The following is a 21156-nucleotide window of genomic DNA, read 5'->3' as shown; positions in this document are numbered from 1 at the left end:
ACCAAAACCTGAAGGACGCAGGAGGAAGCGTGGAACTACTGTTCGAAGAATAGCCAAAATGGCAAAGGTTCAGCCAGTGATCACCTTCAGAAAGATCAAGGAACATCTGAAGTTACCAGTGAGTACAGAAGATGATTAAGTGAAGCCAATTTACCAAGAATTTACCAAGTTACCAAGAATTTTGCAAGAACTCCTGCAAAGTCCCGTTGTTAAGAAAAAGACGTGTCCTGAATGGGTTTAAATCTGCCAAGGAACACATTGACTGGTCCAAAGAGAAATGGCTCAACATTTTGTGAACTGATGAAAGCAAAATTGTTCTTTTTGGGTCTAGTGGCCGTAGACAGTATGTCAGACGACCCCTGAGCACTGAATTCAAGCCAAAGTTCACTGTGAAGACAGTAAAGCATGGTGGTACAAAATGATGATATGGGGATGTTTTTTTATACCGTGGTGTTACGCCTATTTATCACATACGAGGGATCATGGATCAGTTTAAATATATCAGAATACTTGAGGAGATCATGTTGCATGTTGCTATGTCGAAGAAGAAATGTCCGTAAAATAGGTGTTTCAACTTGACAATGACCCAAAACATCTTGGTTACAGACAAACAAGATTGAGGTAATAGAGTGGACAGCCCAATCCCCTGACTTCAATCCCATAGAGAACTTGTGTTCAGACATCTGAAGCACGTTTCTTTGAGGCAAAACCCAAAATTGCAGAAGAACTGTGGAATGTAGTCTAATCATCCTGGACTGGAATACCTGTTCAGAGGTGCCAGAAGTTGGTCGACTTCAAGCAACACAGATCTCGGAGACAATTCTTATACCACTAAATATTAGTTCAGTAATTTAAAGTAAAGTGAAACCAAACATTTTTTGAGTTTTTAAAGAAAAATGCTGGCTTTGCTATTTTTTTGAACAGCCTAATATTCATTTTTCTTAACTTTCTATAAAGGATTAACACAAACTGGCTACATTTTGCTGATGTTTTGAATTAGAATTGAAAGTGTAGTATTTTCAGTGCATTTGCATTTATGGAAATAAAAGTTATTATAATGATTTTGTGCTTTATTCACTTTTTAAAATCACTGCTATTTTTTTGAACACTACTGTATGTAGCCAATAATTGTACCTTTTTATGCTACATTAATAAAAAAAATAGAAAAAAGGTAAGAAAGTCAGCCTTGGGCTTAAGACAATGCAGAGGAAAGACTGCTATTCTATAGAAAAAAAACATTTAATATTAAAGACTCCTGGCAATTTAACAAAACAGAAAAGCTACTGCTGCATTACATTTGCAAATAATGAGCTTGCCTTTACCTCTTGTCTAAAACTAAGCCAAATTGCCATCACATTTAAATTCTTAAACCAGTGACACTGACAGTTTCTTTAATCTAAACGGGAACTATTTTAGTTAAAAACAGCGGGCTGGCTTAAAAAACCACAAACAATAGACAGCCTTCAAACTCATTTAATTTTAAGGCCCAGTTGGCACCACATATTGGGAACAGTTTAACAAATGTTTAAAAAGTGCAGTGTCATTCCATTTGCGCCAGGCATAATTGTCAATATGCTGCTTGTGGAATTAACTGTGCTGACAATGAGAGCCATCATAGTCATTGTCAGAATTAACAATGGAACATAATGGGGAGACCAACTAACTGATGTCTTCTAATCACACTGCCCATTTCCTTTGATGCTTCTACCCTTATTATAGTTTACAGTGAATTACAGTGAATTTACTTTATTCATTTTCAGTGACTGCTTTATTTAGTTCAGCAAAACAGTGAATCTAAAGCCTACCTAGAAACACAAGTGCCAATCTTTCAAAGGGTTTTATACACTCACTCACACTAATGGTTACTTAAGAGCAGTAAGTACACCTTCCCCATGTTTTCTTGAGTAAGTGGACACTGGGAATATTTGGCACACTCCACAGAGATGTTTACATTACACTAAAAATCTCATTAAAGGGTTTAAGAGTAACCTATTATTCTATTGGTCATGTAGACAGCATACCTCAATTATCTTAACATAACTAAGGCCATATTCTGATGATTGGGACTATACTGTATACAGGTAAATGGGTATTTTAAATGTGCAATGGTAAGAAAAGACCACTGACTCACACCACAAGCTGCATTCTAACACATTTTTTGTAAAGTTCTTAGTATTATTATTATTAAGTGCTGTCAAGTTGATTATGACTCCTGGCAAGCATATGGATAGTGTTTCACCAGAACATCCTGTATTCCGATGGGTGTTCAGGCTTCTTAATGGCTTGCTCTTTGTTCCTCTAATTGTATCCATCCATCTTGTTGCTAGTCGTCCTTTTCCTTTTTTCCTTCAACTCTTCCAAGCATAATTGTCTTTTCCACTTAATTGGTTCTTCTGATAATGCATCAAAGCAAGGAACCTTCAGAAAAAGGTTCTATAAGGGTTGCATAAGGGGCTGACATCCTCTAGTGGGACCTGTGCTTACAGCCCAGCACTATGCAGCTCGATCAGCATTTGCCAGAAAACACCAACACTGGCAGGTCTGCCATTGAGGCCCTGTTTATTCTTGCTTGATACCAGACTTCAACAGTCTGTGGTCACCGTTGTCTAATTCTCCTCCTCATGCAGCAAAATACTTTTTCAACAGAAGACAAATCTATCTGCAAGCAGGCCAGTCAAGCACAAGGCAAAAAAATGCCTAATTTGGAATACGATATGCAGCTGTAGAGCTTAAGAGAGCAGGAGCCCTATGGACTGAGCCAAACTGCAGCCTGAATTACAGTTCACTAGTGTTGGGTAAGAGGTGACACAGAGTCAACTCTTCCCCATGCCAAACTGCTTTTACCTGAATCCCTACAGCTAAAGGGAGAGAGAGCTGGGTGGAACCGCAAGTCCACCAGCTACACAGTCCACCAGTCAACTGCTGTGTGGTTAAAGCCCCAGTGCTTCTCTCCTAAGAGGCAGTAAGGGTAGATAACAAGCAAGAAAAGGGAAGTCATCCAAAGTTGGTTTGTTGAACCAATTCATGGTTGCGAAATGACTTCCAAGAAAGCGGAAGTGGGCAGTAATGATTACAGCACTGGGAATATCAAGAGATCTCTTAATTTATAAATACGTACAAAGGAGAACACACCAGCTCACTTCCCTACTGGCTAAGTAAGATCAATGACTTTAGGTGTGATGCGTTAGTGCTCATTAGTGCTACAGCTCCTGGGATTTGTAGTCTGTTTTACACAACAACGGGCTAATCTACGTTTTTCTGCCATTAGACAAAGTGAACAAAAGTAATCGCCCTATTTTGAGGGAATATCACTCTCCACATGCTCGCCCAGGAAAGAAACTGAAAACTCAGATGGCCATGTGCTTGCCCTAAAGAAACATCAGTGTCATGCCCCCAGCGAAACGCTCACCGTTACCACTGCACTAGCTACTCGGTGTGTAATAACTCACATTTACAGTAAAAAAAAAGGAGCTGAAAAAAATCAAAATGAGTGGAGCGGCCAATACATCAGTGACACAACCCACGTCCAGTGTGGATTCCTCTGTTGTACTCAGTTCATGAGGGTGTAGGCACCCAGCCTCTGGAGGCAGCTCATTCATCCAGGGCAGATACTCTGTGACAGCCAAAGGATGATGTGAAAGATCAAAGACTACCAAAGTCTGAGCCATCAAAACTAAAGATACCTGCCTCATAAATTGTGCAGGTGGACACCACACAACACAAAGCCAACGAGGTGTGGCAGAACAAGAGCTTCACAGTATTAATGCACAGCTTACAAAACTAAAGCAATAAAGTGATGCCACTATACACATTTTTCAATAATTAATTCCAACACCTTGTGGAAACCATGCCACAAAGAATTAAGGCTGTTTTGAAAGCAATAAAGGCTAAAAGTATGTGGACAACTAACCATGGTAAGACAGAATATGGAATACGGAATTGCCAACCCCCTCAATGCTTCTCTACTTCTCTATTTAAAACCACATTTATTTCATATAATGGATTTTATCCAATGTGGGTATGGCTTAAACATCTGAACTTAATTATTAGAAGGGGTGTCCACATACTTTTGTCTAAATATAAAATAGTTTTGGTTTAATTATCTAGAATCCAACTTTAAAGGCTACAATCACAGTACCAAAAATTCTAATACCACAGTCTAAAGCTCCAGTATCAGAAAAGGCTATAATTCCAGTACCAAATGTTACAGTTCCAATGCCATAAAGTTTTAATACCCAATGTACAATTGCAAAGGCTATAGTTGCAGTACCCAAATGTCAGTATTAATACCCAAGGCTAGTTCTAGTACCAAAAGTTTCAATTCTAAAAGCTACAGTCCTAGTAACAAAGTACCAAGGGCCATGGATCAAAGACTATGTTTCTAGTATTACCAAAGGTTAGTAAAGGTTCATGTTAGAATACCAAAGTGTGTAGTACCAAAAGCTTTCAGTCCCAGTATCAAGAACTATGAGCTAGTAGGAAAAACTACAGCTCCAGTAACTAGGTTTCAATTCCAGGGCAGTGACATTTACATTTACATTTTCGGCATTTAGCGGACGCCTTTATCCAAAGCGACTTACAGTACTGTGACAGTATACAGTCTGAGCAATTAAGGGTTAAGGGCCTTGCTCAAGGGTCCAACAGCAGCAACCTGGCAGTGGTGGGGCTTGAACCAGCGACCTTTTAATTACTAGTCCAGTACCTTAACCACTAGGCTACACCTGCCCTGTGACAGCTCAGTGGGTAAGGTACTAGCTCAAGTCCCACCACTGCCAAGTTGTCATTCTTGGGTCCCTTAGCAAGGCCCTTAAACCTCAAATGCTGTAATTGTATCCAGTCACAATTGATAGTTGCTTTAGATAAATGCCATACATGTAATAGCAGTACATTATGATCTGGTACCAAAGGCCACAGTCAGATTACCAAAATGTCAGTATTAGTTTCTGTTTTAATAGAAAAAGGTTCCAGTACCAAATGCTACAATTCCAGTAAAGCTAAAGCTACAGTAAAGTTCCAGCACCAAAAGAAGTCATAAAACCAAAATTCCAGTATTATTAGCAAAGATTTCATTTTAAATCCCGAAGGTACCAGTCCAAAGTGCTACAGTTTAGGTATCATTTAGGTAATCATATTCCAACACCAAGGTTTTAGTACCAAAGTTTGAGTACCAACACTAAAGGTTTCAGTACCACAATATACCCTTGCAGTACCAGATGCTACAGCTCCAGTTCTAAAGGTCCTGACAGTAAAAGCTACATTCCCAGCACCAAGGACTACACATCCAGTACCAACAATTCCAGTACTGAAGGCTACAGTTCTAGTATATTATGTTCCAGTGCCAAGTACTACATTCCCAGCTTCATACATTTCATCCACAATGAAGGAAAAGAATGAAGGCTTTTAAATTCCTTAAGAGGTTTTCACAAATGTAAATGGTTCTACCTATAGTCACAAGTCCATCCAAAAACCTTAAAGCACCTTTTATATTGCGTCAGTGTGTCTGTGTAATGTGTCTTTTTTATGTTGTAGGCCTACTTGTGTCTGTCTCTATGTAAGAAAAGGCGAGCATTGCTTTTCATGAGGGCAAGCAGTAATTAGTTTTTCCTGTAGCACAAACCAATAAGGCATTCCTTAATGTACATGTCTGTGGCTTGCTATTTAAAGGCTACAATACGATAAGACAAGCGACTATCGCACGCCATCATCTAATGTCACAGCATGTGTACATTAAAATGTAGGTCAAAACGGAAGTATTATCCTTTTTTTCTATCACCCCCACCCCCAACTGATGGAGAATCGGCCTCTAATGGAGTCCGTTATCAGTTTCCACTAATGCACACCTCTCATGCACATTTGTAATGGAGCATCCATTCCCACAATTCATGCATCCTATTTAATGCATAACATGATGCAGTGCTGATTTTGACATAACGCCTGTGCAGGTGAGGTCCACCATCGTCCTGGCGATATTGCAGGCTATTCTAGGTGTGTGTGTGTGTGTGTGTGTGTGTGTGTGTGTGAGAGAGAGAGAGAGAGAGAGAGAGAGAGAGAGAGAAAGTAAACCGGGATGACATTGTGCTTACCGATTACTATCCAGTGTAAAACAAACGATCTTCTTGTTCTCCACCACCGATTAAAGTCCACTATTCACATAAATGTTGAGTCCTCACGCATCCCGCACGATCGGCGCCGTAACCTGCACCTGTAAGGTAAGACACGGAAAAAGCAGCAGTCATGCACATCCACCAGCTGATTAAAAGAGCTGCGCTGAGAGATGGAGACGGTTTTCCTCCTCCAGTGCTGCTGTAGCATCCCTCAATTCTCTCCTCCTCACACACTCCCTCACTTCCTAACACACTCACTGCAGCAAACTCACCCGAAATACAACAGCGACATCTGCTGCCCTGCTGCTTAATAACTGTACCATGTTGCCAGATTAAATCCAACATCGGCATGAAATATACAGTATAACGAAAGCCTAAAGTCGAAAATGTAATTTTCACTGTTGAAAATGTAATTTAGTGTTTTTATTAAAAATTGGTTTGTTCCACTTTTGCTAAAACGATATCAGGTCATTTATCAGGCATCGACTCCACAAGTTTGTACAAAATCAAGTCATTCAGCAATGTAAGAATTATTACACAATATTCCAAACAGTATCTCTTGATGTTGCTTTTTTTTACTTCAAGTGCTCTCATAAATTTATGCAGTCCCATATGTGTGTTTGTCATTCGTGTTTCTATGTACAAATCCTCAAATATAAATAAACTGATTTGTTCACACCGTATACGAACATATTCACTGATCTGGCAACCTTGCATCATCTTTCCCGCACTAGTTTCCTCTAGTAGCTAGGCATGGAAGGAAAGTTACCATGGCAACGTCCAACCCATCTTTTCATATCAAATATCTTTTACTACCTTGGCAAAGCTTGTTCTCCCAGGTTGCCATGGTCACGTCCAAGGCTCCGCTAAGCTAGTAGTACAAAGGCAGTCAGTAATACTTTAGTTAATACTTCAAATGGCTATTAGCAAAATTGTCAATATTGATAAAAGAACAGCCTTGTAATATTACAAAGTATAAATACTATAATTTATCAGAAAAGAGACATTCTAAGCTTTCAATTGGTACCTTCTTTACTGAGAATCTTACAGGAGCTGGGGGGTGGAGGGCCAAGGTTCAAGAGTCACGGTTCTCTACTGCTTAACTGTTTTGCAAGAGCACCATAAGCGTCGGCACAAATTGCACAAACTAAAAATGACATCCCTGTTTGAAAGCTTCAGAACATAAAAATGGCAGACAGGACATGAGATTATTGATTACACGGCTTCTGTGCAGTGAGTGTTCAATTGATCGGCACCTGTAACAGCAGATAGAATGTTTCTTAAAAGAAAGATTGGAAGTGATTTGCAAATTTCTCCCTCTACAGTACATAATATCATTAAATGATTCAAGGAATCTGGAGGATGGCTCTGAATCAAGAACCATCATTCATGAGCACATGGGCAAGGGATTACTTTGGCAAACTCCAACAACTTTGGCAAACAGCTACAAGTCCAAAAGTCAGGGTCTGTCATGGTATGGGGTTGTGTCAGTGCCATTGGAAAAAGTAATTTATCTTTGTGTGATGGCAGCATTTATGCAGAAAAGTACATTAATATTTTAGAGCAACATATGCTGCCTTCAAGACAACATATTTTCCTGGGATGTCTATGTATTTTTCAACAAGACAATGCAAAACCACATGCTTATTACAAAGGCATGACTGTGGAAGAAAAGGATACGGGTACTAAACTGGCCTACCTGCAGTCCTGATCTGTCCCTAATCAAGAATGTTTGGAAAATTTTGAAATGAAAAATGTGACAATGACAACATCATACTGTTACACACTGTTGACGTGTTTGCAAGACGAATGGGAAAAAATAAAACCTGAAACACTAAATTGTAAAAACATTACAAAGTGGTAAATGCGTTACCATCCCAACTTATTTGGAATGGGTTGCAGGCCTGAAATGCAGGAATTAATGTATATTAACAAATAAAATTTTCACCGGTCACCAGAAAAAAAACATAAAAAATAATTTGGGTTCATACTGTCTGCAATTTAATAATTGACAAAGTAGATTTAGAAAACACTGCGTTTTTTAATTTGCATTTTCTATACTGACCCAGCCTATTCTGAGTTTGGATTGTTCCCTATCCCCTATGTTCCCTATTTTATTGAATTACATTTACCACTGTACTGTGCTGCCCATTGCATGAACACCAGTTGCACCACTAAAGCTTAGTTGAATGTAAGAGTCATTACAATTAGTGAACAAGAACAAAGAGAGCACAGACAAGCATTGTTAAAAGCAGTAAGTTCAATGCAATATGCTGGATAGTGTCTGAAACAGGATGTGTCCTTCAAAAGCAGCTTTAATCCCCCCAGATCCTGGTCCTGCCCACTGGGAGCCAGAGGCCATGCTCACACTTTAGCTGTAGATCAATGACCACTCTCTGAGGACAGGGCACAGAAAAAGCTGTTTCCCAAGTGACCTTGAGCAAAAGATTAGAGGACAAAATGTCCACTTTCCCCAGTCCCCAAAAACCAATCTAATATCACTAGGTCTGGTGATGGTGTCTTGGAAAGGGTATGAGCAGTTGGGCGGGCCTTTTGGGCATGCATGTTCCTTCAAAACGTAAAATTATGATTGTATAAATTGTCTCAGTCTCTTAAATCACAAAAGATACATAATAGCTGTTATGCAGCACAATTAACAGTTACCATTATGATTAAAAATACAGACGTTTCTCATTGTATTGTACATTCAGTATGTCCTCAGCAGCAGAAGAAAAATGGTTTGGCTTGGCAGAATTAAATAAATACATCTGAATCATTTGTTTTCTATAGAGACAGTAAAATGCTTTTTATTTTATTTTTTTATCCATCCTTATTTATCTTTGTATTTTGGTTAGGCTTGTGGTGGGTCCAGATTTACTGAGATATGGTGCTAATACATCTTAAGGTATCACACTCTTTAAAAAAAAAAATGTATTCACTTACATCTAAAGGCCATTTAAAATAGCCAATTCACATACTGTATGAAATTCTGACCACCAGACAGAAACCAATCAAACACTGTTAGGATGAGGCACACTCTCCACAGATATGACCCAGAGGCTAGGATTAAGCCAAATATCAATCAGTTGTCAACACAATTTGTTGTGTCAACAGTTTGGTGAGGAGGAACTCCAACAGCCTGTAAGAACCCCATTTAACACTTTTGGGATATAGTCCCATAGACATACTCCATCTTGTTAAACACCTTCCCAAAAAGGTTGAAGTCAGACATAGCCTAAAAGGGAAGAACAACTCTACATTAATGCCATTAGTTTTGACATCCCTGTCCACATTTTGAAAATAAAGTATATAAAGACAGATACTGACAGAAAAAATCTGACAGTTTTTAAGTATTTTGACACTAGTATTTGCCACTGACAATGGTTTTCTGAAGTACTCTTGAGCTTATGTGACTAAATTTTTCAAAGTAGGACTTGAAGTTCACGCACAATCAGTAGTGGTTTCTGTTTTTGCCCTACAAAGACTGAGATTTAAATTATTTGCGATCTTGCATTGAGCAATGTTTTTTTTAACTGATTGACAATTATTTCATGTAGTTTGGAGGTTGTGAGCCATGAGTATTACTTGTACAAACGGAGCCTTTGGCAGACTCTCCTTTTATACCCAATTGTGATTTCCTCACCTGTTACCAAGTCACCAGCTTATTGTGAAATATTTAACACTGTACATTCAAAATTCTATAAACATTTATGCTTTTTTGCCCTTTCATAACTTTTTTGGGGTACACTGTAGGCATCAAATTCAGCTTGTGTTTATATTTACAAACTACAATTATCCATGACAATAAATAAAAAAAAGAGAAATAGCAAATTACTGATTTGTTTTTAAAAAATTTTTTATTGCATTTTACCAAATGTTACAACTTTTCTGGAAATGGGGTCTGTAATTTACTAATACAAACAAAATGACCAGCCAAGGTCCTCTACAATATTCTATATAAGTGGGGACATCTGATAATGAATTGGATAATCCAGATTTTGAATAAATGAATCACAAAGGTACAGTGATTTGTTCACATTCACAGTGTGCAGCAAATATTTGGAATAAATGGAATAAAAACATTAAAACCATAAATATTCACAATGCACAATACAAAAAAAAAAAAACTGTACATAGCATACTATTAAAGCAACAAACTACTTAAGTTTATAATTAAATGTTTAAATAACTTACACATCACATTTTCCTTTGAAGATAAATTGACACAGGGCTATTTTCATTTTTTTTTTTTAAAACCTACTAAATAGATTAAGACTAAGAAGAGATTTTTTTTAGTATCTGTTTTAACCAAATTTGTAAAACATTAAAACAATTATTAAGATATTATTAAGTTGACAAACATTTTGGGTGCAGCATGTTTATCGTGATTGTGAATGAAAAAAATCACCATCATTGTAAATTCATTGTGTGAAATCATTTTTATTACACTTGACTTGTAATTTTGCTTTTATGTCAAAATATAGATTCAGCCATATATCTGTGGAAAATCAGTCCTAAACAGCAAATAGATGACCCATATGTCATCTAAAAACAGTAAAGTCTATAATATATATTGTGGTATTAAATTTAAGTGCAATAAATTGAAATGTGCTATATCTCCATTATTTTGGCTTATTCTATACTGAACAGCTGCAGATTTCTTTAACATATTTGGAGAAACACTCCATGCTGTGTGTATTTCTCTGCTCATGATGGTAGTTCGACCAGACAGACATTGGCTACATGTGTATGTAGACTGCCTGACCAGGCATCAAACTGTGGTGTCTGCTGCACTACCCCTGCATTCTTAAAACATAAAACATAGACATAATGTATTCTTATTTCTCATAGACTTCACTGGTGCAAATTGCACATTACTGTAGTATTGCATCTTTCCTCTTATTAATTTAGACATGAAATATAAATACAAAGAAATGTCTATATTTTTTTGCCTAAGTCAAACCCACAAAACTTACAAAAATATTGACCTAAATATCCAGAGCACTTAATCAATTAGCTTGCACATGTTCATATTGATATCTATTTCACAGGAATATGTAAGCTTCAGTTAAAACATGCACATGCAATAAAAAAGAATGAAATTGGACCTTACACTGAATTTCTAAAAAAGACTTGCTTCAAATTGTGAGCCACAAAAGCTATCCTTATCGTAGTCAATAAAGTAAAATTACATTTGAACAGATGTCATTTTTCTAATCCTGAAAAGAAACACAGCATGTTGTATATAAAGGTCGCCACATGTCTCTGCCAGCAAATATAAGCATGTCGAAGCAGCTGAAAGCCGTGACTGCAATAAAAACTTCGTTGATTGTTGCGAGCTGTTGACAGTAGGCACTCACATAATAGATTCTAAAACTCTGATAAGGCACAAAGCAAATAAGCATAATCAGCAAAAAACACAGGCTCTTGATCTGAGCCCAGAACTCTTGGTGGCTTAATGAGGCTTTTCCATGCTTCCGACACACTTGCCACAGGATGTACAACTGACAGGAGGCCAAGGACAACCAGATCACCAGCACCACACCACTGAGAATGTAGTTCACCACTTTCACTCCCACATTGTTAAGAGCAAGTCCATAGGTGAAGCATAAGTTATTATTATTTGTCCTTACATTCCCATATGTCAACACGGTGGCAGGGAGAGCAAGTCCTAGAATGACAGCCCAGATGGTCACGCTGGCTATTAACGCATGTAGAACTCGGTAGAACTCCAGCCGGTGTCTCCATTCAAAAAATGACAGGTATCGCGTGCTCAGGATGATGGTGTAGAAAATAATGCTGAGGTACATGTTTGCATGAATCATGCTGCTAGTCATCTTGCAGAAGATGGTGCCAAGGGCCCAGCTATTAGTGGCATAGTAGTAGACACGAAAGGGTACAGTTAGGAGGAACAGCACGTGCACCAGCACTAAGTTGAGCACTGACACACTGGTGACAGACAGCATGTTAGACCTGAGGGAGGTGCACATCAGTATCACCCCCAGGATCCCTCCCAGGAAGACAAGCGTGTAGAGGACCATCAGGCTAATCCTGTAGTCCAACGGAAAGATGGTAGAAGTTTGGTTTGTGCTGTTATCACACATTGCAGCAAGTTCTCTGTAAAAAAGATATAATCTGTTATTTTCTCATTATTTGGTAAGCACAGCTTGCAAATAAAGATGTTTTATGTATTAACTGTACTAAAAATGTGACCTTAGTGTAGGTGAGGGAGGACAATGTATCACTTTTAAAACCTTTTATCATTTCTATGCAATAATTTTAAAAAACACTTTAGGAAATCAAAGACCTAGAAAGCAACAACGTTAATGAACTACCATAAGATCATCTTCACTTTGTTAACTAATGTAACCTAAAAGTATCTCATTTGGACAGTAAACAGGCCAGTGGCCTTTCCTGCAATTGTTTCATGAGTGTTTTGAAAAGGAAATTGACAACACATTTTTAGTGCATCAGATGTAGATAAAATAAAACATATAAAGTCATAAATTTTATATGAAATACTTTGCCATGATTTGTTTGCCTGAAACCTTTTAAATGATGGCATAATGCAAAATGGGGCAACTTTAAAAAGTATTTCAGTCACAATGTTACCATGCATTACCAACACTGTCAGGCTGTAAGACTCCACGATATTAAAAGATAATACTAAAATTGTATAAACTGATAAGAATGTACATGTTAGAAAGACTTATTTAAGATATTTTTCAGTGTGCATAATCTAAAATTCTCTGGGTGTTCATGTATATCATGTATAAATATAAGAAAAGTTTTTTACTTTTTTATTGTTTCAAGAATTTGAATTTGGTCAGTTTGCTTTAATCGTCATTGAGACGTATCTAGATTTCAAAGTTCTAAATACTGATCTGAAATTATCTGGGTTTAATCTAATCTGATCTAAAATTCTCTGGGTGTTCATGTATATCATGTATAAAAAAATTCAGACCTTTGAGTTTTATTGTTTCAAGAATTTGAATTTGGTCAGGTGCATCTTGTTTGCTTTAATCGTCTTTGAGATGTATTATATAATATATAAGGTGCTGAGTGTACCAGTCTTGGCACAACCTTGAACCTTCCTAGAGTTCGGTGTTCAGCCAAATGGGTCATCAAAAAGTGCCTTAGTCAGGAGAGTAGGAAAAAACACTAAAAGCGCTCCAAAATTTCAGTGCAGAGATAGGCAAACCTGTTGGACAGCCAATTTTGCAACACTTCATAAATCAGGCCTTAAAGGGAAAGTAGGAAGACAGAAACTGTTAAGCAAAGTAAGTAAATAAGTAAGTTACTGTTTAACTTTCTAATTTACAACATAAAGTGTGCAAAAATTAATCTGAAACACACACATATATACATATATTATTAAGTAGAGATTATTGCAAAGACAGAAATACAAAAGTGCACATATATAACCCATAAATAATAAGATTTTTACTAGAGGTTGAACCACTCTCAGCATTGCAGTAACACTATGTTAATAACATAGCAGTGTGTGTTGTACTGATAAGCGGATCAGGTACAGTAGTGTTGTTATCCAGGTTACTGTTGTTGGGCCCTTCAGCCCTCAATTAAGTCACAATTGTAAGTTGCTTTGGACAAAAGTATCTGCTAAATGTAAACACATATTTTATGAAAACTTTCACTGATTCATCAGTACAGAAATGTTTTACTACCCTCATAATTACAACATAATGGAAATTTATTTAGGAAACATCATTGGCAGTTTGCCTGGAATGTGTCTTAACTAAAGAAGTATCAAGTGAAGCAAAATTTGTGAAATACGTCCCTTATCCGCAGGCTTATGCATATACACCATGTAGTTTGCAGAAACAAAATCTGCAAAACACATGGGAAGAAAACTCACTCATTCTTGAAAATGTAATGAAAGTTCATGAGGATTGTTTGTGTCTGGCTAATTACTTTGATTTCTGTACTAATGTTTTAGTTTCTGTCTTATTCCTTAAATAATTTTCCGGTTCACTTAACTTATATACTAAACATATAATCCTTGATTTAAAAATGAAATAATTTAACCTGTTTATTTATCCCATATAGAAATAAAATATAGCATAATGTAATATATTTTTTAACAAAAATTGGACATGTTTACGCTACACCTACTATTTCTTATAGGCTATAATATGTATTTGTCAGTGGAAAGCAAGCATCAGAGTACATCTACTGATCAGGTATTATAATGGTTATGGTATTATCATGAATAATGGCATATAGGGTTACCAGGTCCAGCATAGATATCCACCCCAAAGTCTATCTAAAAACCACCCTTCAGAAGTTGAAACTAGCTCAAAATCTAAGGTGTCAGACAGTTGAAGAACGGGCTATAAATTGCAAAATAATTACCAAAGTACTTCTTTTAAATCTTACACAGACAATTATTGGCTTGTCCCTTTGGTTTGAATTGCTGGCAGGGATTTCTTTATAACTGATGCAATTATGACCTCTACGGGCTTAGCGTTTGCAACTGCACAGAGACTGGGGATAATGGAGATCAGTGTGTGACTCTCCATACACAATACTGAGCACCATACAGTATGGACTCACCTTGTGCAGGTGAAAAGATACAGGTGGCTACTGCACACGTGTCAGTGGGACCGTGTGTTAGTCACGACTCTTCTCTGGCAGGAGTGGATGAAGCAGCAAATGAGAGAAAAATTTAAATGCAATAGGTAATTGGATATGACTAGATTGGGAGTAATGTTGGGGGGAAAATCCATGTTCTACAAGCTGCTACAAGGGCAATCCGAGAAGCAAAGCGCGCACATGGCCAGAACATCCACAGCCACTTCCAGAACAGCGGTGACACACGGCACTTGTGGCAGGGCATCCAGGCCATCACCAACTACAGGACGACTCCACCTGTCTGTGACAGTGATGCCTCCCTTCCAGATGCGCTGAATGACTTCTACGCTCGGTTCGAGGCGCAGAACAACATGTTGGCGAGGAAGATGATCCCACCTTGTGACAGATGTATTCACTGACATCTTCAACATCTCCCTGAGCAGCGGCATCGTTCCAACGTGCCTCAAGACGACCACGATCGTACCCGTGCCAAAGAAGTCATCTGTGTCATGCTTCAATGACTATCGTCCCGTAGCACTCACGCCTATCATCATGAAGTGCTTCGAGAAACTAGTCATGAGGCAAATTAAGACCCTACTGCCTCCCACCATGGACCCACTGCAGTTTGCGTACCGTCCTAACCGCTCAACGGACGACGCCATATCCACTACACTCCACCTGGCTTCTACACACCTGGACAGAAAGAACACTTACGTCAGGATGCTGTTCATAGACTTTAGCTCAGCATTCAACACCATCATTCCTCAGCATCTAATTGGAAAGCTGAGCACGCTGGGCCTGAACACCTCTCTCTGCAACTGGATCCTGGATTTCTTGACTGAGAGACCTCAGTCCGTCCGGATCGGTAAGAACACCTCCAGCACCACCACACTGAGCACCGGCGCTCCCCAAGGCTGTGTGCTCAGTCCACTGCTGTTTACTCTGCTTACGCATGACTGTACAGCAATGCACAGCTCGAATTCCATCGTTAAGTTTGCAGACGACACAACTGTGGTGGGACTCATCAGCAACAACGATGAGTCAGCGTACAGAGAGGAGATACAACATCTAACGGACTGGTGCCAAGTCAACAACCTGTCTCTGAACGTGGATAAAACCACGACGGCTCATCTGTTGAGATCGTCAAGAGCACCAAATTTCTCTGTGTTCATCTGGAGGAGAATCTCACCTGGACCCTCAACACCAGTTCTATCACCAAGAAAGCCCAGCAGCGTCTCTACTTTTTGAGAAGACTGAGGAAAGATCATCTGCCACCCCCCATTCTCACCACGTTCTACAGAGGAACAATCGAGAGCATCCTGAGCGGCTGCATCACTGTCTGGTTCGGAAATTGTACTGCGTCGGACCGCAGGACTCTCCAGCGAGTAGTGAGGACAGCTGAAAAGATCATCGGGGTCGCTCTTCCATCTCTCACGGACATTTTTAACACCCGCTGCATCCGCAAAGCTCTAAGCATTGTGGACGATCCAACCCATCCATCACATGGACTTTTTACTCTGCTCCCGTCTGGGAGACGATACCGCAGCATCCGGACCAACACAACCAGACTGTGTAACAGTTTTATCCCTCAGGCAATCAGACTCCTCAACTCAGTACTGTAACAATTTCCTCCGGAAATTTTCTGCTGCCACACACTGAACTGTATTGACTATGTTACTTGCATTTTTTGCACACCTCCTGGAACTGCACAAGTAATTTCTGCACCTTACTTGTATTTTTGCACCTTATTTACTTTTTAGGCACCTTATCGGCATTGCCAATTTTACGCTGCTAATGTACAACATGTCACTACCTCATGAACCATTGTACCATCTATTCACCATCATGTACTAACACTTGTCTTTAGTCCTGTCTTCTAATTACTTGTTTAGATTAGGGATAATTAGGAATATCTTTTGTAGTTATTTATTATAGGATTTTTTGTATTTATTGTTGTATTTACAGTGTTTTGTATTGTCTTGCACTTTTTGTACCGTGTTACACCGTGATCCTAGAGGAACGCTGTTTCGTTTCAATATGTACTTGTATGTAGCTGAAATGACAATAAAACCTCTCTGACTCTGACTGACTCTGACTCTGCTGGGAAAAGAAGCTTGGAGGATGGTCCTTCCTTTAGTTATATAACTATTAAACCCCCCTCATAAGGTATTATTGTGATGTGTACAAAAAAACAAAATTAAAATGATGGTCTTGGTAAATAGAGAAAAAAAGCACTGTCTAAAATAGGTAATTGTTTAAAATAAAAACTGTACATATTTTGCTTGGGAACCAATATTAAAGAATACTTACCTGATTATACTTGTCCTTGCTTTGAATCCTTCTTTAAATTGTAGTTTATGTAGTTCTTAACATATTCCCATTTAAATGAATACGTCTTCCAGTACGTAGCTTTTCTCTGCTGTTCTAGCCTGAGCCAGCCCTTACTCTATTGAGGAAGTACAGTTGTGGCTTTCCTATTACACAATACCCATCAACAACTGACAAAGGAACTCAGGGCTTATGGTGTTTGTGAAAATCTATTTCTACTCACTGGCATTCCAATGAGATTCATTTACCTATTTTAACTTACCACATTATCCTGGTCAGGGTCGTGGGTGCTCTTGTGCCACTGAAAAACACTGAGTGCTGAGCAGGAACACAACCTGGGTGGGGTGGCAGTTAATTGCAGAGCACCACACAGTCACACACTTGCCTAATCAATCACTGGAGCAATTGAAAGCAGCCTAATGCATGTTTTTTAAGAAAACTTGGACCTGGAGGTAAACAAGCTTCCTTGTGTTTGTGTGGGTTTCCTTCATTTACTTCCAAAAATAATAAATAAATAAATAATGAAAGAAAAAAAGAATGCGTTAGGTCAAGTCTATTAAGATGAATTCCAATGTGATGAAACACTTTCAGAAGAAATTAAGCAGACCAGGGTTGCGTCAGATCTGGTGTAAAAACTGTGTCAAATCAAATATGTGGATACATAATCCGAGCAACTACCACTTCTGGTACTGTTGGCCAGTACTGGTGGAAGCTATGCTACTGTTGGGGCAAGGAAGAAGGAGGAAAGAGAAGGGGAAAGAATTTCCAGCAGAGAAAAAGGCGAAATGATAGGAAGGTCGAGTTGAGAGTTAGAGCTTTGAATGTGGGCATTATGACTGGAAAAGTGAGAGAGCAAGCTAATATGATGGATTGGAGAAGGGCTGACATACTATTTGTACAAGACTCCAAGTGGAAAAGGAGTAGGACTAGGAGAATCGGGGGTGGGTTCAGTGTTCTACCATGGTGTAGATAGAAGGAGAGATTGGGTGAGGCTAATCTTGAGGTAACAGTACATTAAGAATGTAGTGGAGGTAAAAGGAGTGTCTAATGGAATGATGAGTGTGAAGCTGGAAAATAATAGTGCTGATAAATGTCATCAGTGCATATGCTCCACAAGTGGGTTGTAAGAGCTAAGCACAGAAATAGAGAAAAGCAGATGGTGGTAAATTTTAAAGGATGGAAATGGTTGTAGTGAACATAATTTAAGATGAAGGGGAACACGGGGTGACATAAGAGCAGGGGAAGGTGCATACAGGTGGATTCTTCTCTCATCAGGAGAGTCAAGCTGAAACATATTGGACATTGTAAGATGGTGGCAGTGGAGAGTCTAGTTAGCCAGCATCAGATGGTGGCCTGTAGGATGTCTTTGGAGGTGAACAGGAGGAAGAGAGTGAGGATCAGATGCTGGAGGTTAAAGGTAGAAGACTTTGGTGTGAAATTCAAAGAGGGTGAGACAGGCGCTGGGTGGTGGTCTCAAGGGGTACTAGACAACTGGGCAATTACTACAAAAGTGAACATGTAATCAGCTCAGAAGGTATGTGGTGTGACATCTGGACAAAGGATGGAAGAAAAAGACACGTGGTAGTAGAATGAGGAAAAGCAGGAAAGTAAGACGTTGGCAAAAAAGAACTGAGATCTCCAGTGAGATAAAAAAGAGTAGACAGGAGTTCAAGAAGATGCAGTATAAGGCAAAGAGAGAAGTGGCAAATGCTATGGAAATGGAGTATGGCAAGCTGTTTAAGAAGTTGAACCTTATGGAAGGTGAAAAGGACTTGTACTGATTGGTCATACAAACAAACAGAGCTGGGAAGGATATACAGCAGTTATGAATGAGAAAGGATGCACATGGGAAGGTACTGACGAAGGGGGAGAGTGTGCAGTAGAGCTGGGAGGTTCCTGAATCACCCGGGATAATGATTCGAATCTTTGTACTGAATCAGGAATCACGAGTCCGAAATCTCAATCCTATGAGTCCTCTGACTGGCTGCTGCTAAGTACACAGTTGTAGCCTAGTGTTTAGGGTTCTGGACTAGTAAGCAGAAGGTTGCTGGTCCATGAGCAAGGCCCAAGTTGCTTAGACTGTATACTGTAAGTCGCTTTGGATAAAGGCGTCTGCTAAATGCCAAAAATGTAAATGTAAATGTACACAAGGCGAGTGAGCAGGCTCACTGGAAACACCGCGGACTCAGATGATTTGGCTAAACCGACTTCACTCCAGTCCATGAATCTAAGTAATAAGTTAAATATTCCAGTAAACAAGCGGTTAAACACACTGGTGTTTGTTATGTGGCTGATTTTATGAACATGCTATTATTGTTATCAGTAGTCGAGGTATAGATTAGTAATGCAGCATATTTTCTTGTAAGCAAAACAACAACAAAATATAGTTATATTATTATTAAAATGCAAATGCTTACAGGCTACTTTAGGACTGCACCACTTAAGGAGTATCCTAGCCCCCATGGTAATTTATTGACTTGTTTGTTTTGGTGCCACTGTGGCTGCCTGAATGGGTGAAGTCACCATGGCAATTTGTTGTTGACCATCCCCTCTGAACCCTTGACCCATTAATATACCCCTCTGATTGGTAGTTGAGTCCACCCCCCTCTCCTGCATGATCAAGATTCCACTTAGAAAAAAGTGCCAACTTGTCACTGACAAGAGAAGTGTGAGATGCCAAGAGCATTAACAGAGAAGGATTTATTTACAGAAGATGAGTGCATAGAAGACAAGTGATATTTGGATGCATTTTCATGCAGTAAATCAATCGCAATCAAGATGTCAGTACAAGTGACTCAGCTGACTCAAGTGAACCGGATCACATTACTGAGTGACTCAGATTAACCCGAGTCCATAAGATAAACCGAATTTACCACCACTAGTGTACAGAGAAGGTGGAAAGAGTACTTTAAGGAGCTGATGAATAAAACAAATGACATAGAGCTAGTAAACAAGGGAATACCTCAGATTAGTAAAGAGAAAGTGAGGGCAGCTATAAACAGAATAAAGAGTAGAAAGGCAGTTGGCGCAGATAACTGCCAGTGGAGACATGGAAATGTTTAGGAAAGATGGCAGTAATGATTTAAACTAGATTCACAAAATGAAGTATGTCTGAAAAAATAAGAAAAAGTAGGTTAGAATTTTAGGAGGTTAGTAGGTTATAGTAGGTTAAAATTTTTTAAGAATAAGAGTGTTGTGGAGAGCTGCAGTAACTACAGAGAATAAAGTTCTGGGAAAGAGCAGTGGAAGATAGGATGAAAAAAGGTAAGGATTTGTAAGCAGTAATATGGTTTCATGCCAGCAAGGACACCACATATGATATGTTTGCTTTTGCTAATAATAAAGTAAAACATGTTGAGCGTATTAAAGGTTAATTAAAAAAATAATAAATAAAAAAACACTTAACTTGACACAAAACAAAAAATTCCACATTGTCTACACTGAAACCAAAAGACTACAGGTCAGGAGAACAATAGGCACCACCTGATTTACACTGGTTACAGCTTATTATGTAAAACTCAGTTTCACTTACAGAGGAAGCAACATGGAGAAGTGATTACCACAATCTGGTCTGGAGTTTATAAAGAGAATCAACACAGGCCTACCATAATCCCTCTTACTTTATTAACTCACATTTGTTCCTTTGTTCCTTTAGTTCCTAATTCTTTTCATTTGGTTGAAGTGAATCTAATTCAATGCAATACATGGCAATGAACAACAAAATGTTATTATATTTATATTATATTATATTAAATATTAAAAGCCATATATTTTGGAATAAAAATGCTAGCACTAAAAGCATTATCAAAGTCAGTTAAAGGTAAAGTGTCATGCAGATAAGAAAAACAATGCAGTAAAAATAGGTTTTGCCATTTTCAATTTTTGTTTAAAGCAGTTACCCATAAGAAAGGATGCAAAGAAAGTACACCAGTGCATTGAAACTATACCTGACTAAAATAGGAATTTCTAAAGTAAGGATTTGGCATATTAACAGTTGTGTACTGTAATGTTGTGCATTAAACTTCACTGGTGTAAAAAGGGGGTAGGATAACGTTAAACATTGCTGTAATCCATTTCAAAACTGTTCATAGCGCACAGGCGGTGCAGCAGTCGCACTAGTCTAACACACCAT

The 21156-nt window shown here is 38.6% G+C and overlaps 2 protein-coding genes across 6 annotated transcripts in view; both read right to left on the bottom strand.

Annotated features, from left to right (window-relative positions):
• The window catches only part of ctnnd2b (catenin (cadherin-associated protein), delta 2b), a 178199-nt gene extending 171989 nt beyond the window's left edge, over positions 1 to 6210 (bottom strand). For all 5 annotated transcript variants that reach the window (XM_062993956.1, XM_062993958.1, XM_062993960.1 and 2 more), the window contains exon 1: positions 6084 to 6210. The gene's annotated coding sequence lies outside the window, so the exon portion shown is untranslated. The remainder of the gene's footprint in view (positions 1 to 6083) is intronic.
• Positions 6211 to 11317: 5107 nt separating this feature from the next.
• Positions 11318 to 12208, bottom strand: LOC134311876 (probable G-protein coupled receptor 141). Its single transcript, XM_062993522.1, has one exon. It carries the CDS (start codon positions 12206 to 12208, stop codon positions 11318 to 11320), a length of 891 nt encoding a protein of 296 aa, XP_062849592.1.
• Between the last annotated feature and the right edge of the window lie 8948 nt (positions 12209 to 21156).

The sequence above is a fragment of the Trichomycterus rosablanca genome, chromosome 4 (assembly GCF_030014385.1).
Source record: "Trichomycterus rosablanca isolate fTriRos1 chromosome 4, fTriRos1.hap1, whole genome shotgun sequence".
Taxonomy (NCBI): Eukaryota; Metazoa; Chordata; class Actinopteri; order Siluriformes; family Trichomycteridae; genus Trichomycterus; species Trichomycterus rosablanca.
Note: the sequence above shows the minus strand (reverse complement) of the source record. Positions and strands in the feature narration are given on the sequence as shown.